This window comes from Opisthocomus hoazin, chromosome 15, assembly GCF_030867145.1.
Source record: "Opisthocomus hoazin isolate bOpiHoa1 chromosome 15, bOpiHoa1.hap1, whole genome shotgun sequence".
NCBI lineage: Eukaryota > Metazoa > Chordata > Aves > Opisthocomiformes > Opisthocomidae > Opisthocomus > Opisthocomus hoazin.
Window position 1 is genome coordinate 12523919 of NC_134428.1, and position 15550 is coordinate 12539468.

Genomic DNA, 15550 nt, shown 5'->3' on the forward strand with positions numbered 1-15550 from the left:
GTAATGAGTTTTAGCCGTTGTTTCGATGAGGATTGAAGTGAGGCTAGCAAGTCTGCGGTCGTGTGGCTCAGCCTAAGTTGCACAGCCCAGTGGTACAAGCAAGCAGTTTTAATGTCAAAGCTGCCACTAGTCTTTGTCAAATGGAGTCCTCTGGAGTTTCGTGGCTTTCCCTTTCATTTCCCATCAGAAACATCACTGTTGTGATTTAAGTATCGGGAAATTTATCCCTGAAAGCAATACAGGCAGCGGGTTGCAGGGCTGGGATTTATGCCCTGCTGAAAAGCTTCAGTGACCTAAGGAAGGACTGAGCCCAGGCGGTTGTATTTGCCTTTTGATTCCAATGTCTCCTGTTCCCCGATGTGGTCTACCTGCCTGTGATGTCCCTGGCCAGTCCCACATTGTTGAACACTCCAGAGGCTCTGTAGGTCTGCAGGAAGGAGGGGAATGGTCTGGAGCCATTGGCCAAAGCTGGGTGCTTTGTTCCCGTCCAAAAACTTACTCATCCTACAGGCCCTGGACTGAAGTTCCTGAGAAATCTGCTCGTAATTTCTTTCTTGTTAGCCCTTACTTGTTGAGCAGAAGTTCTGGCAAAGAAGAATCCAGGCACTGGAGAATCCCCAGTTCTGCCCGGTTATACCAGGCCTCCTCAGATCTTTCCTTGGAACGAGCAGGCAAGAGGAAATACTTTCCATTTCAGAGAAGCGTGGACAAACAACGTTGCTTCAGATGGAGAAGAAAAGCGGCAGACAGAGTTAGTGCGCTGAATCCTTCTAGCCAAAAGCATGCTCTTGCTTTATTGAGTCATTCCTGGAACACAGTGTTCTTATTGTGTTCCCCCTGCCCTGCTCAGCGCCTCTCCTCGGGCTTGGGACGCGGAGATACCCCGGCCGCGACGCCGACGGGTTCGGGGAGGTTCAAAAAAGCGTCAGACGCATCTCAGAATGGCACCCTCTCCCTGCCTGGTGCTAGGTAAACGTGTTGTCTGAAAACCTGGATGCCGTTAGAAAGGTTCCCGCTGTCTGGAAAACAAAGTACTCGCTCGCCTGGTTTAGTCATTAAGTAAATTTGTGGTTTGGTTGAAACGAAAAATAATGAAGAAAAGCTGTTGAAATCCCAGGATTAATTTGATAGTTTGCAGGCAGCGCTGTTTTGAAGTGGAGCTGCTGCCTTCTGTAGATTATGAGCAGACCCAGGTATAAACCAGGGCTTCCATGTCTCGCCGCGCCTCAGAGGCAGGCACTTGGAAGCCATTTGGTTCGAGAAGGCCCTGGCCGCGCGGGCGAGGGGGACGCTGTGGGCTGGGAGCCCCGCTGCGTGGGTGTCTGCATGGCCGGGCCGCGGCTGGAAAGCTGGGAGATGCTTGGGGCTGCTCGTCTCTTCTGCGGAGGGAGGGAGCAGCACGCGGGGCCGTGGGCAGGGTGGGAGGAAGGGACGGGTGGTCGCTCGCCTGGCGTGACGATGTGGAAGGCTCCGAACGCCTCGGGGCTGCACTGGTGCTTTTACATCTGCAACGTGACCGTTCATTTGCCCCTTCTGGGAAGTGCCCTTTCCTCTGCCGCGACTCCTTCGCGTCTCTCGGCCGCCCTGTCTGCCTTGCCAGGGGTGGGAGACCGCGGGGCAAAGGCGCAGGAGTCCACGCAGAGACCCCCGTGGCTCTCTGTGGTGGGTTCCTCCTCGCCAGCGGCCCCGACTGATGTGAGAGAATCAGCTGGGAAAGCAGAGATGTGCGAGCTGGCACTGCTGCGTGCCATCTGAAATGGCTACTCTGTGTGTTCATCCGCTTAAGCATATCTATATGTATGTACATATATGTATATGTATATATATATAAAATTTTATATATTTTATATAATATAAATTTATATAATTATTATATAATCTATATACTTTTTATACATTTATATAATTTTATATAAAATTTTTATAGGTAAATAATATATATAAAATATGTACATATACATGTATATATATATTTATATATATATAACATCACTTGCTGTGTTAAACATTGCTGTCATTTCACTCTGAGAAGCCAGGTAGCAGAATGGAAACATCTTGCCTATCAGCCTGTTGCTGAATTTTCCCCAGCTCTCAGCTGAAGTGGGGAGGAAGAAGACCCCATTAGTGTCCATGTCCACGCTAGCGAGCCCCACGGCCCAGGGAGAGCACGCTGGGAGGGTCAGAGAGTGGGGGGTGAGGACTGGGATCCCACTTTTTCGGGGGCAGGGGCGGTTCCTGTGGGCTGGTTCTCACCCAAACCCTTGGGCATCTGGAGCAGACTGGGCGCGTGCTGGGAGCATGGCATCCCCTGCCAGGAATGGGAACCCCAGCTCCTGGGCGCGCTGCAAGGCTTGTGTAGACGGGCGCTGTGATTTGAAAAGGTTTGCATTTATTTTAATGCACAGCGTGAGGTTAAAGCACATTGGTGCTTCTGTTCTGACATTCCTCCCTACGCGCGTCATCTTCTCTGTGTTCTGGAGGTGCCAGGAGGGTTTGGTCCTCGGGGTCAAGGTCCTCCCACAGCATTCAGGGTGCATTTTCAGGTCGGTCACAAGCTTCGTTATTAAGGAAACTTTTTCTGGCAATGTATGTTGCTCCGCACATCCCTCTGTGAGCTCGATTCTGTCCCTTCCAAGAAAATATTAAAACTAGTTCTCCTGTGACATACTGTCTGACAGAGACCATGGCATGGAGGCGAGTTTGCCTTCTGGGTGAGAGCAGTGGACCCTGGATATCCAAAATGCGCACAGGAAATGCTGGGTTTGCCCTGGTTTTGTAGCTGCTGAAGTCACTACAGGGGCGTTTGAATGACTGATGGAGCCGGGCTGCTCCAAAGCAGTAAGGCTCGTGTTCAGTCGCAATTAGTGCAGCCAAATTTCCTATATATTCTATAGAAAATGTCCCTGTTTAATGTTAACCTTTCACAATGGGTAAGTGTTCATATTAATTGTGTCACCATCAAAAAAAAAACCTGTTATGGTATAAATTCAGACTAATATGTGGAAATTAATCTAAGCAAATATTTGTTGTTGTTAGATATGGAACAAAATGTTCTGCAACGTTTGCTTTGTTTCAGGAAGATAATCCAAGCATCCTGTTCATTGATGTGCAGACATTGTGTTGCCCATATTTTCTCTTTTATTTTAATTAATTTCGTGTGCATTGAGCTATTAAATAAATGAGGTTTTGGGTCTTATTCTGGGGAAGAAGTACGTTGTTTCTGGGAAGGACTTGACTTTATTACGTGTCAGGATTGGATTTTTACAGTTTTGATTTTGTATCTGTAACACAGTGTTACCCTGGGGCGATGACTGAGCACAGCCTTGCCTCTCTCTGTTGGGAAGGAGGAGCTGGGAGGGCTGGTTTGTAGATGGAGGGCCAGATGAAATCTTGAGGGACTTGTTCTGCAGTTTCCTTGGAACACAGTGGTTGCATCTTACTGTCCAAAAGCCTTTCCTAAGAAGGTTAAGGCGGCGACAGGGCAATACAGCCACACTATTTGGCCTGTCTAGTCTTTATTTGCCTCCTAAGGCAAACAATTTATTTCTGGTATTTCAGCTTCCTTCCCAGATCCTGACAAATTCGAAACCACCTTTTTCACCCACCTTGCTGTATCCTGTGATCTACATTACTGGTTTCAATGAATGCACTTCTGTACCTTACTCCTGCCTGAGAAGTGGTATGTGCTTGGTAAATGCAGAGGAGATAGAAATTGGGAACTTGGACTGGTAGATCTGGAGTTTAGCTTTTGTAACTGTACTTTTAATATTTCACAATAATTACTGAAGCTCCCCATAAAATAATCTCTGTGTACTCCTAGAATGGAATTGAATGCGTTAGAATAAAAGAGAAGAGGAGCCCTTATCTGTACTTTTAGTTAAGTTTTTATTTATTTCCCTTCTTCCTCCAGTGTAGGAGGATGAATAAGCAAGGAAGAAGATACAGATTTGCAAAGGCAAGGAGTGCTAAAGAGCGTCGTTTTTTTCATCAGCTTTTAAAAGCCAGACTGTAATCATAAATTCCCCGATAGCTGGAGCATGCAGAAGTCGTCTTTAAGCCTACAAGTGACAGGCTGCTGTTGCTTTTCAAACTTCAGATTTCATTTTTTTGTAAGACACAACTTTGATCTGGTTCCTTTGTAATGCTCTGCAGAGCGCCGGGGCCGCTGCGCTTGCCGGCTGCAGGGCTGGAAGTGAACTTTCTTGGCAAGAGCCATCTGGAGACCTCAAAGAACAGATTAACTTGTCCAGAATTGATGTGATCTTTGAAGAAGCTGCCCTTGCCTAGAACACAAGTGATTAGCTTGACATTGGCAGTGATAAAGTTGAGATGCAGAGCAGAGTCTGAGTACCTGCAGTAACTGGGAAGAGTTTGAAGTGGAGCAACCCCAAGGATCTGCAATCAAATTATCGCCTAAATCCTCAATTTTAACCTCTTGAGCAGATTTTGCATCTGTAGTGCAGGTTAAATCAAGTCAGGAGTAAAGGTTTTCAGCTTTGTGTCTTCACAGACATTTTGTTCTTAGCTCCAAAACATACCTGGAATGATGTGTTGGGCAACAGTGTGAATGCTTGGGGACGTTTCTGATCGTTTGATACCCAGTGTGGTGCAACGTTTGTGGTGGTTGTTTGTACCATGAATTGGAAACGGAGACTTTCTTCTCTTCAGCTGGTAGATTAATGTAATCTTGTACGTCAGACTTCTTGGGGGATGCTGTTCTAATACCTTGTTTAAAGGTGACCCAGCCGCTTGGACACTCTTATCACCACGTGCTGTTTAAATATGCTGAAGGGATTTGCTTCGGCTCGTACCTCATAAGCTAACATATGCACCTTTTAATTTGATTGACTGATTGTGATAATGAAACGTGGAATTGCATGAAGGATGTGCTTGTTGGTAGGTGTAAGTATGGGAAGTAAGAGAGCTCTGATGGCGTCTGGCCAGCCAGAGACTCAGCGAGCTGTTGTTTTGGAAGCTTTTCCACCCCCCTCCGGATGGTGGTATATAGCTTTTTAGACAGAAAAAATAAATTTTTAACATTGAATAAATGGGAGATGTCAAAATAATGAGCTGGAAGGATGTCTCAGCATTAGATTGGGTCCTCCCAATCACAAAGGCAAAATGACCAGAGACACCAAGTAAGAGTAGTGCTTAGTGCTGGTTTCTTCCTGCAAATGTGGTTCTAGAAATAGCCGTCTTCAAAAACACAGGACTGTAGAAGCTTGAGCTAAGTTGTTGGAAGTTGATGTGAAAAAGCAGGGCGGGTGCACAGAGATGCATTATCTGGGTCTGGTTGGGTTGCAGCCCTGTTTGGTGGTCTCTGGGCACCATCCCTCAGCTCAACCACCACCCACCAAGAGGAAAGGAGGAATTGTGTCCTGCGGCAATGCTCCTTGCCGCGATGCGGGAGGGAGGGCGGGCATCGCAGCTGCTCGACCTGCCATCAGCTGTGGTAAGAGATACTGAGTTTCTGCAGAGCCCGCTTTGGGGTGTCCTTCACTGGGATGTACCCCCAGCCCCAGTTCTGCGGCTTGGAGCTTTCCAAGGCCACTCATGATGTTTGGGTGATTATCAGCTGCTTTGTGGCTCAAGCTGTCTAGAAAATGGGATTTTTCCCATGTTAAGAACGAGCTACTTACCCAAACTGTGGTGACCAAAGGTATGAGTATGTTATGGGAGGAATTCTCCTGGAAACGCTGTTTAGGGAGAACGTAAGCAGAATGCGTTGGGGTTTTGTGGTTGTCAACTCCATGAGTCTTTATCTCTTGGATTTACTAATCTAGTGTCTCTAACAGCTGCTTCCTCAGTAGTGCAGGGGTTTGGAGGTGCCTCGCCATGCCACCAGCAAGTTGGGAGATGCACATGTCTCGGGGTCAGGCAGGTGGGGAACCCTTGCAAGAGGAGGACTGCCAGCCTGCCTGGATTCTATCACAACTTCAATTCTTTTGGGTAAAAATTTGCTTCAAGAGAACATCGGTGTCGTAAAAGTTAAGTGCTAGAGCTGAAGAAGCTGGTAGCAATGAAAGCTGATGGATCTAATCAGCTTCCCTGTTGGACTGGGAGCTGCTCCAGCCATACTGGAACTGCTAGCAGACTTGGGAAGACCATGGCTCTCAGACCTGCCAGTAGAGCATTGTGCAACTTATTCCCTCCAGGGAAAATTTGAATTCCGCAGAAATTAGTTGCCTAGAGCTCTTTCATCTCCAAGGAAGTTTCTTTCTTGGCTTATTTTTTTTTTCCATGCTTGATGAAGAATGTCAATGAAGGAGGTACATAGCTGTTGGGAACCGAAGGGAGTGCCATGTGGATTTGGCTTTGCAGGCAGGATCTGTGAGATCTTTCTGGAGGTGATGCACTGCTTCCCTAGAACATGCCGACGAGAGCATGTTCTTTTCGCAAAGAGTAGCATCTTTGACAAAAGTTGAGGACTTCACGTCTTTGATTTAGAATTGAAGAAGCCATCGGCGGGGAGCTGTGTGAAGGAGACTGGGGATCCCAGGCTGGAAGGAGAAAGGTGCCCTAAGAGACTCGCGATGCAGTGCGCACTCCAGCTGGGGCAGGCGGACCAGAGAGGACCTCACCTCTCTTCTCACTCACTTTGAAGCTCCAAGATCTGACGGTGCTCATGTTCAGAGTGCTGTGTGCAGGTCTTGGTTGGAGCAGTGGGAGATCTGAGGATGGGATGCAGTGAAGACGACATGCAAAATAAACTCTGAACAGGTAGAAGGAAGCCCTAAGGAGATGCTTGCTGGTTTTCTACAACAGTTTTGGCCCTTGTCAGCATTACTAGAATTGACAGTGATCCGTGGAGGGCATTATGCACAGAAGAGGCAGCTGGTCAGGTTGACTTACTTGGGTCGCTGTGATCTCTGTTATAATTGTTCCCTGTGTGATTATTTTTAGGGTTGAGCAACCGAGAGCTGCAGAAAAGACGTGCAGCTTGATTTCTGCGATGTGTGAAATGTTCAGCGTTCATTTCAAAACTGTTCATTGCTCTTTCTGTCTAAAAAAAAAAAAAAAAAAGACACCACAAAATTCCAGAAGTCCGCAGGAATTTTTGTGAAGTCTAACTTTAAATGCTCACCTTTCCTTTTATCGCCCTTATCAGCACATAGAGCTCGGTATGTGAGGTTTTTAGCTGACTTTTCAAATCGCTCTGAGTGCGCCTGTATCTCTTTTAAAGCTGCCTCCCCTCCCAGATCAGAAGTGACCAGGTTTTTTTGTTAGACTCCATGTTCCTTTAATGTTTTCCTCCTAATAGATGTTGAAAGCGCTCTTCAGAGGCACGGCACAAAACATTCAAATAGTGATACGAGCCAGCTGAAGAGAGTTGTCAGGGAGAGGGAACATTAGGAGAAGGATTGAATACAGATGGATTCCTCAAAAGTAATGTAACCTGTTATGATTGCTTTGAAATCCTATACCCTTTCCATCTACTTACGCTTCCCAGAGGTTTATATTTGCATTGATGTATTAGAGGCAGAGCTAAAATGGAAGTAAGCCCTGTTGTATACATGCTGAAGTGAGTAATTTTAGCTAAATACAACAGTTGTGACCAAACTCTCGTCTGCGTCCTCAGTGGGAAGCCCACAGCCATGGAGTGCTGCAGGAGACCCCGTCTGTCCCAACGCCTCCAGAGGGGCCGGGGACCTCCTGGCACCCATCTGCTTGCTCTTGGTTCCTTCAGCCGCCTCAGATCCATACCTGATGAACTCTTCAAATGCCCTCTTCTGCTCTGTCTTTGCGTCCGTGGATGCGGAGGAGAAACTGATTGTCTGGGCATTTTGTTCCATGTATCTTAGTGCTTTCTTAATACACTGCAAGAATTGTCCATGCCACTTCCAGAGAGGCCTGGCAGAAGGTCCACTAGAAGTTGGTGCTACGTTTTAATTGGGTTCTCCAAAAAGCATCCTTCTCTTTGCCCGCAGGGAAGGCCTGAGCTATCCATCATTCCTGCCTCAGTTTAAGGGGTTGTATCAGCCTCCGTCAGGCAGCTGTCATGTCGGATTTCACAGGAGGGTTGCACTGCACAGAGCTTCCTTAACGTTCAGAACTGACCGTTGTGCAAGGGGAGAGCTGGCGAAGGGGGACTGGTAAGGCTTTTGCTTATCGTACCTTGCTTTTGAGGATGAACTTGTCCAAATTATTTCCAGCCTTTAATATTCGCTGTAGAAAGCTGTTCTGAAATCTGATGGGATATAGAAAGAAGGTTGCTCCAGAGCACGTTTACAGGGACAGGCAGAAGGTTTGTGTGCTGGATGACGTCCGTGGTGACTTGCCATCCCAAGGCACCCGTAAACGTTCGTACCCAACCAGCTCTGTACTACACCCAAGCATGGAGAAACCTCGCAAGGCTCCCTTTGACTCAGCCAGTCGTGAAGAACCGCAGCTGACTCAGTTTTGGATGCTCTTTGCCCCACTCTGCAGCTACACTGAGCTTTGTTGTCTGAGAAGAAATAGCTTGGAGTTTTTGTTGGTGTGTGGCAAGCAAAATATGAGTTTTCTCTTTGTGATAGTAGGAGGGTAATTTGTTTCTAACCGACCACATAATGGACCTGAAACAATATGATTTTTCTTGGTGGCAAGTGAACATCCGTGATCCCTGGTATTACAAGGAAAATTGGTTGGTTCCGTTTCTGGGAGCAGACGGGCCGGGTGAGCAGGAGCTGTGTGAGCAGTGTGCCAGCTGAAGGCTATAGCCCTGTCGAACTCAGGTTTTAAAATGCTTTGGTAATGCTTCCATCCTTGCACACCGAGTACCATATTATACATAAATCATTCTGAAAACCTCCACTTTAAGTGGGTTGTCTGCTAGTCCCAATTCATGCGGTTGCTATCCTGTGTTTGTACTCTGGGCAGATACGCAGACCCTGCCCACTGTTGGCTTTGCTGGTGTCTTCCTCGCCTCCGGTCCGTCCACCGGTGCGCTTCTCATGGGTTTCCTCATCTTATCTGAATGTAAACTCATCAGGGCAGGGACTGTTTTCTGTTGTCTGTAGGACTTTGACCGTTGCAGTACAGCCAGAAAAGCTTTTCACAGCAGAATGGGGAAGCACCAATTGCGTGATGTGTCCCCCTTGGAGGTGTTTGCACAAGGTTCATTACAAACCACATCAATTAGGTGCCAGTTACTGAGTTACTGAATAAAAGATCATGCTGATGAGCTGCGTGATCTGAATTAAAACAGCACTCTGATTTTTCAGAGCTGGTAACAGAGCTTGAAAAACCCAGGAATTTATCAACTTCAAGATATCTTACGAATGCCGCTCTTCATGCAGAGTGGTAGGCAGGGAAAGTGGGGGGTTTAAATGATGCTGTGTTGTTGTGAACGTTTCAGCTTGTTCCTCCTCCTGGCAAACTGCAAAGCAACTTGCAGTGACAACAAGATGCCTGCATGGCCCAACTGTCCTGCGATGTCGCAGAGCTGGAGGCACGTTGGCAGCAGTGGCTGCTCGGTGCCGGTGGCACAGCCGGTGTGAAGGAGCTCTTGCCTGCTGGTTTCACAGACTGCTTCGCCGTTAATGCAGGTCTCCTCCTGAGTAAGGAACTGGCTTCCCAAGTTAGCTCACGCAGGCCATCTCTCTTCTGCAATTTTGTGGACGAGGAGGAGGTTGGGCTGCTCGCACGTGTACTTGACTAACCTGTCTGCAGGACAAGGTGTGTGGTTGCGTACAGACTAGCCTCTGTAGATCCACGAACAGATTGTCCATTGGAAGAGCCGGTGTGTTTAGATGGTCCTTCCTGGGGGAATTTGCAAGTGTTTGATGTACCCGAGTGTGACATTTGAAGTCGGCTTCAGGTACTGTGTTGTAAGCAACAGCCGCTTCTTGTTTTACCTCCCTCGCTTGGTGAACATGTTGGGAGTAAAGAGGGGTGTAAAACCAAGTGTAGAATGGGTGAACTGTGCTGCACATCCCTCACTGTTGAAAGGGTTTTGACTGAGAAGAATGCTGTCTTATTGTCTAGGTATTGCTTTTAGATGTCCTGCCTTGCTCATAGAATGACAACGCTAACCAGTTAGCCAATGGACACCACAAATCCTCAGGGCTTCTTCCATATAGTCTTATTCCCTCCCTTCTTCATCCCTAACAGTATCATCTTCATTACTCCATGAATTCCCTTTTGCTCCCAGTTAGGAGTCAAATTGTTCATGGTTCTATCAGCGCAACTTACTTTGAGCACAGCTTATTCTGTAGCTTGTCACTGATGCTGGGGCTCAAGCCAGAGTCTTTGTGGCCAGTGATGCAGAGTATGGTCAAGGTTGTGTCCTTCTAATTTGACTCTGATTTTTATTGCAGACATGGGTCGTGGAGAGAGCCTGTTAACCCTTACTATGTCAACACGGGCTACGCTTTGGCACCAGCGACCAGCGCCAACGACAGCGAGCAGCAGAGCATGTCCAGTGATGCTGATACAATGTCGCTGACGGACAGCAGCGTGTAAGTAGCTCCAGTCTGGTGGGACAATCAACAGGACAATAGCGGGCTTGTGTCTTTAACAGTGGTGCTGCGGTTGTGTTGGTCTGCAGCAGGCTTTGCCACCGCTGAGGGGGGGCAATATCTGACTAGAGCAAGGTCCTGATCATTCTTGCTTTCTTTTCAAGCAGGGTGGTTTTGTCACCATGCAGGCTACTCAGCCTTGCTGGTCCTGGAAACATTTGTAACATAAAATGCTTTGAGTGAACTAAAGTAAATGATGCTCGGTTGGAGTTCCTGCAATGTTTCTTGCCAGGTGCAAGAAGCGTTGGGAATGTTGGATGGCTTTGTAGTAAGTGATTTGAGTGTCAGACAGAGCTTTCTGCTCACCTGGGTACTTCTGCTCTTGAGGGTTTGTGCTGCCAAGCTGTGCTCGGTGTGGAATTGCTCTTCGGTAGGATTGGTGCCAGTTCTAATTTACGTCTGGTGACCACTCACTTTGACAGAGCTTGTACCGATAAGCACCCTCCAAATCTTTTCTGCTTTTTTCTGGTTCTGGCCCTCATGACAGCACCCTGTATCTCACCCGTGAGGTACCTTCTTAAAATGGTCTCTAAAGGGGGAGAAAAGGTGTTAAGAGATTTTGTTGTGACTGCATCTCTGTGATGGGAAAAAAGGATCTGGAGGAAAATATTCAGTGTTTGGTCTGGTTTTTAGTAGTGCAAATGCAAGTGTCGTTCTGTAGAGCAGAAAGCCTTTGATTCTTCAAGCGAAAGATGACAGGTTTACAGAATTAGGAGAGAGTTTTATTAACAGCAGTGCTGTAAACACAAAGTCCTCCAAGAGGCTCATTTAGTGTCGCTGTGAATCTCAGGAGCTGTCAGACCCTGTTGGAGAAACTTTCCAGCCTGTGTCACGGGCGTTGTTAATGGGTGCTGCAACGGTTCCCCATCAGTTAAGCCGGTGAGCTGGTGAGTGTGCAACATGGTAAGGGGCTTCTGTGTCTGCTGGGGGGCTCTGACCGAGCCGGGAGCGTGCCCGTCTCTGGCTCTGCAGAGCCTTGGAGCCATGTAGGAGCAGCTATCGAGTCTGCTCTGCTCGCTGCTCCTCACCCTTCATCTGTGTCGTGTTGCAAAATGGAAGAGGCAGACCTTGGCCAAAGGGGCACAGGAGCCGGAGGTTGCCCCTGGGACACAAAGCTGTAGAGGACCGCTAATTAAAGGCTCCATTTGATACAAATCCAGCTGCTTTGCCACATCCTTCTGCAATTCTTCATATTCATCAGTTTATATGGAGGAGGACTCTGAAGCTGGCAGGGGTCATGTAGCTTCTTGTTATCAGGAGAGACTGATGTGAGAACTCTTCCAAATTAATTAGGTTTTAGCACTTCCTTTTCCACTGGTCCAGCAGGCTCATGGGGTTGCACTGATGGTTATATCTGCGATAAGTTGTGATCATTTATGCCAGACAGCCTTCTTCACCCTCTTAATTTTTATTTCAGTAGCCATAATTTATTTCTTTCCCAGGCAGAATAATTTCTGTTTGACCATCCTACACAGTCTTTATTCTTTGCTCCTTTTTACTTTAGGCATTTTATCCCTTCTATGCCCACCATAAGCTGCTTCTAGGACTTTAATTACCACTGGTACATGTGCTGCCTTCTGCTAATAACTACCCCAATCTCAGTGGTTCATTTTTAGTAAGTCTCAAAAATCATAAGGGTAAAGCTGTGATCTTTCTTTCTGTGTGTCTCAGACTGGATGCACGCAGACTGATCCCCAGGTTGGGATTCTGGACATACAGCCTTGACCTTCGGCTTACAAAGACTCTGCTGTCAGCACTTGCTCTTCATTACGTCCTTTAAAACTCCAGCACCGGGTTTTGTTCTGTTTTTACATGGCATTACTGAGCCTATCTGCCTCCCAAGTTTCAAAGGAATTTTTGCAAAATTGCTCAAGGCAGCAAAAATGAAGAACAACCAGACGCAAGTTAAAGAAGGGACTCCTGCTGCTTGACAAGACTTGCATGTCTCGGTGCTTTGAATTTAGGCCTCTTCTGAGGAAAATGGCAATAAAAACCTGTTTTGCTGATGAGCAAGGTTCTTCCCTGTGTGTGCTGTTTACATATGGCAGTCAAGCTTCATAATAACGAAATCTTGCTTCTGCTCCGAGGCAGCGTGTGAACGGAGTGTGATCCCAAGGCAGAAACCTCCGTGACCCTCCATCAGAGGAGAATACGTCAGGATGCAAACGTCGGCTAATTGAGGAGTCCTAATAGCAAACCAGGAAGGCAGGCGGGTGCAGGAGAGCACGGCTTGATGGAAGGCTCAAGTCGTTGGAGAAGGCAGACACACTGTGCGGTTGCTCGTACTCTGATGTATTGCAGTTGTCACCAGCTCCCGTCCAAGCTTTGGCATTGTGCTGATCATGGCAGAGTGGGTTCGGATGCGGCTGCACACACAGCACAGCTACGCACAGCCGCGAGCAATGACCTGGGCGATGCTCTGGCCTCCTGAGCTGGGGCACAGGCTTTTCGCGAGTGCCCAGCTCACCAAAGTGGTTTTAAAAGTCATTTCTGTGGTACCAGCTACAAGCACGCTTGCCTAAAAGACAGACCTTCAACAGGATGTCTTTCCAGGCCCTGGTAATTATTACGGTAATGGGTTGAATTTATATAATGAATATGTTATCGGTCCCTGTTGTTTGAGGAGTTTGCTTTTTGAGTGGCTTAAAAAACATTGCTCTTAAATGCCTGCGCTCCGCTGATTATTTTTCAGTCTTCCTGTGTCATACGAATTCCTCTGCCCTTGTAGGCAAAACAGCTCCGGTCCTCTCTGCTGAAACCTGTGTTTATAATCGGCACGGCAGCTGTGTTGTTTTAGCTGGTTTGTGCGGAGGCAGGGGCTGGAGAGGACGCAGTGAAAAGCCCCGGCAAGAGCCAGCCTGGCAAGTGTGCCGTGGCCGCAAGTGGGACTGGGTCGCTCACCGCTGGTGTTGGGTGGTGGGTCGGGGCTTTGGGGCTCAGCCTCCCCCCCGAGCTGCTTGGACCCTGCCCAAGGCTTGCAGCTGGATTTTTACTGCGGTTCTGAGCGGCTCTGGCTGTCTCGGATAACCCCCACATACAAACAGCATCTTCTGCAGGCAGAGGAGGCAGCCTCAGGGGTGGGGGAGGTGTCGAAACAGAGACGCTCAAGGGAAATTAAGGCAAATCTAGGTGGGGAAGGCAACAGGCAGGAGCTGAAGTGTGTTGAATCGCTGTGTGATATTCCAATTCTGATGCAGAAATGCCTTAGGTCCATGTCTTTCTTCTCTTTGTTTCTGCAAGAGCTTAGATGGGTAAACAAGAGGTAGTGTTTAGCCCAGCGCCATGGTCTAGCTAAACAACAATATTCCTTCCTCTGGGTCTTATGTGTCCTGGTTTATCTTGGTTGGGAGAAGAGCTTTGCCTTCCCCCAGGCGCTGGGGAAGCCCTCGGTGCCGGTGAGCTGTACTGGAGGGATGCCTGCTCTGCTCCAGTTCCAGCCAGTCCTGCCCCAGGGTAAGGATGGCCATTCCCTGGAGTGAAGGGGCTTAGGACAGTGGTTGCTCCTTCAAAAAACCTTGTGGATTAGATATTTTTCCTCAGATGATAAGCCTTTGGCCAGAATACCTGGTGGCTTTCCCATTGTGCCTCTTTGCGTGAGAAAGGTCTCTCAGTGATGGTGATGGTTAAGAGTAACTGGTAGAAAACAGCAGCTTCACTGTGGATTTGTTTCCTGTCTTTCCTACAGCCAGTGATCCAGAATGATCTGGAGTTCTGTTGTATTTAAACAAGTTTAACACCTTTTTAATTTAAAAGCTCCTCAGTGATGATTTTCAACTTGTTAGGCTTAACGGTGGGGCTTGGAGGCTGTCTGTGGACGAGCAAAGACAGCCCTGGTCAGAAGAGTCCGACTGCAGAGCCACAGCAAAAGCTCCCTGCTCCCCAGAGGCTGCTGTGGGTCGGTTCGGAGGGGAGAGGAGAGGAAGGCCCCGCGTTTCCCCAGTAGCAGACCAAGTGCGTTATCACTATATAAACGATAAAAATACTCTTGTTCCCCCTGCTGCATTTCAGTGCAGAGCTTTCTGGTCGATCACGTGATGAAACAAGGAAAAACAGTTTGGGAAAGTTTTATTTTAAAAGTAGATATGCTCTAAAAAAGTTTTCTTTTTTTTTTTTATATATATGTATATGTATTATTTCTCTATCTATTGAAAATATCTCAAAGCAAGCTACCTGACAAAAGGAAAACAAAAGTACGGTATTGGTTTTCCTTGCTTCCCCCCCATCTATTGAATAAGGTTTTGTTGGGATAAAATTAAAGTGCTTATCTTTGAATTTGCTTCCTCTGGTTGAGTTGGCACAGTACATTGAACGAAGGAATGTTCCAAGTTCAGAGGTGGCATTGGGGAATCTAGTTAAAATGACATCAAAGGCAGCACAGCGGGGCTGAACATGTGTTTGAAGCCGGGTAGATTAGAGGCCATTATCAGCCTTTCGCTACTGTGCTGGGAACAAAAGTCGCTCTTTCCGCTGGGACTGCTGCTGTGGAGAATTAAAAAAAAAAAAAAGGGGGGGGAGAGAAAGAAAGAAAAATTGCACCTTCTAATATAATGCTGCTTTTCCTGCAAATGGCCCTGCGGCTTTAGTGTGCGAGTTGTGTTCTAGTGTCCAGGTTTTGTGCTGCGGTTAAGCTGAAATGTTGGCTATTGATGCTGACCAGTGATGGCTAAAATAATCTCCCAGATTTATTTCCCCCCCCCCTGTAAAAAAATTGCCGGTTTTTTTCTTGTTATTCAGTCTGGAAAAAGCCGTGTTGTGACGAGATGAAACTCCTTCTTCATTGTGACTCCTGAGTTATTTTCTCAAATGGAGGTTTGTCGTTAAAGAAAATGAAGCCGCCTGATGAAAGCTATCGTAATCGCCTGTCGGTATAGCAACACTTGGGGAAATTTCTCTGCTGCTGTGAGGTGTCGCTGCCGGGTGCAGCAGAGGTGATGCTCCCAGACGCGTTCTTCCTCCTCCCACATTACCTGCAGCCACTAGCCGGAGCTGTAATTAGCCTGGCTAATTTTCTGTTCTCTCATTTGTCTTCCTACTAAAAGGCACTTGTCATT

At 47.4% G+C, this 15550-nt stretch overlaps 1 protein-coding gene across 3 annotated transcripts in view; it reads left to right on the top strand.

Moving 5' to 3' along the window:
* The window catches only part of AXIN1 (axin 1), an 82310-nt gene that overhangs the window by 38661 nt on the left and 28099 nt on the right, over positions 1–15550 (top strand). For all 3 annotated transcript variants that reach the window (XM_075436403.1, XM_075436402.1, XM_075436405.1), the window contains exon 3: positions 10299–10439. In XM_075436403.1, coding sequence (XP_075292518.1) covers positions 10299–10439 — 141 coding nt within the window. The remainder of the gene's footprint in view (positions 1–10298; positions 10440–15550) is intronic.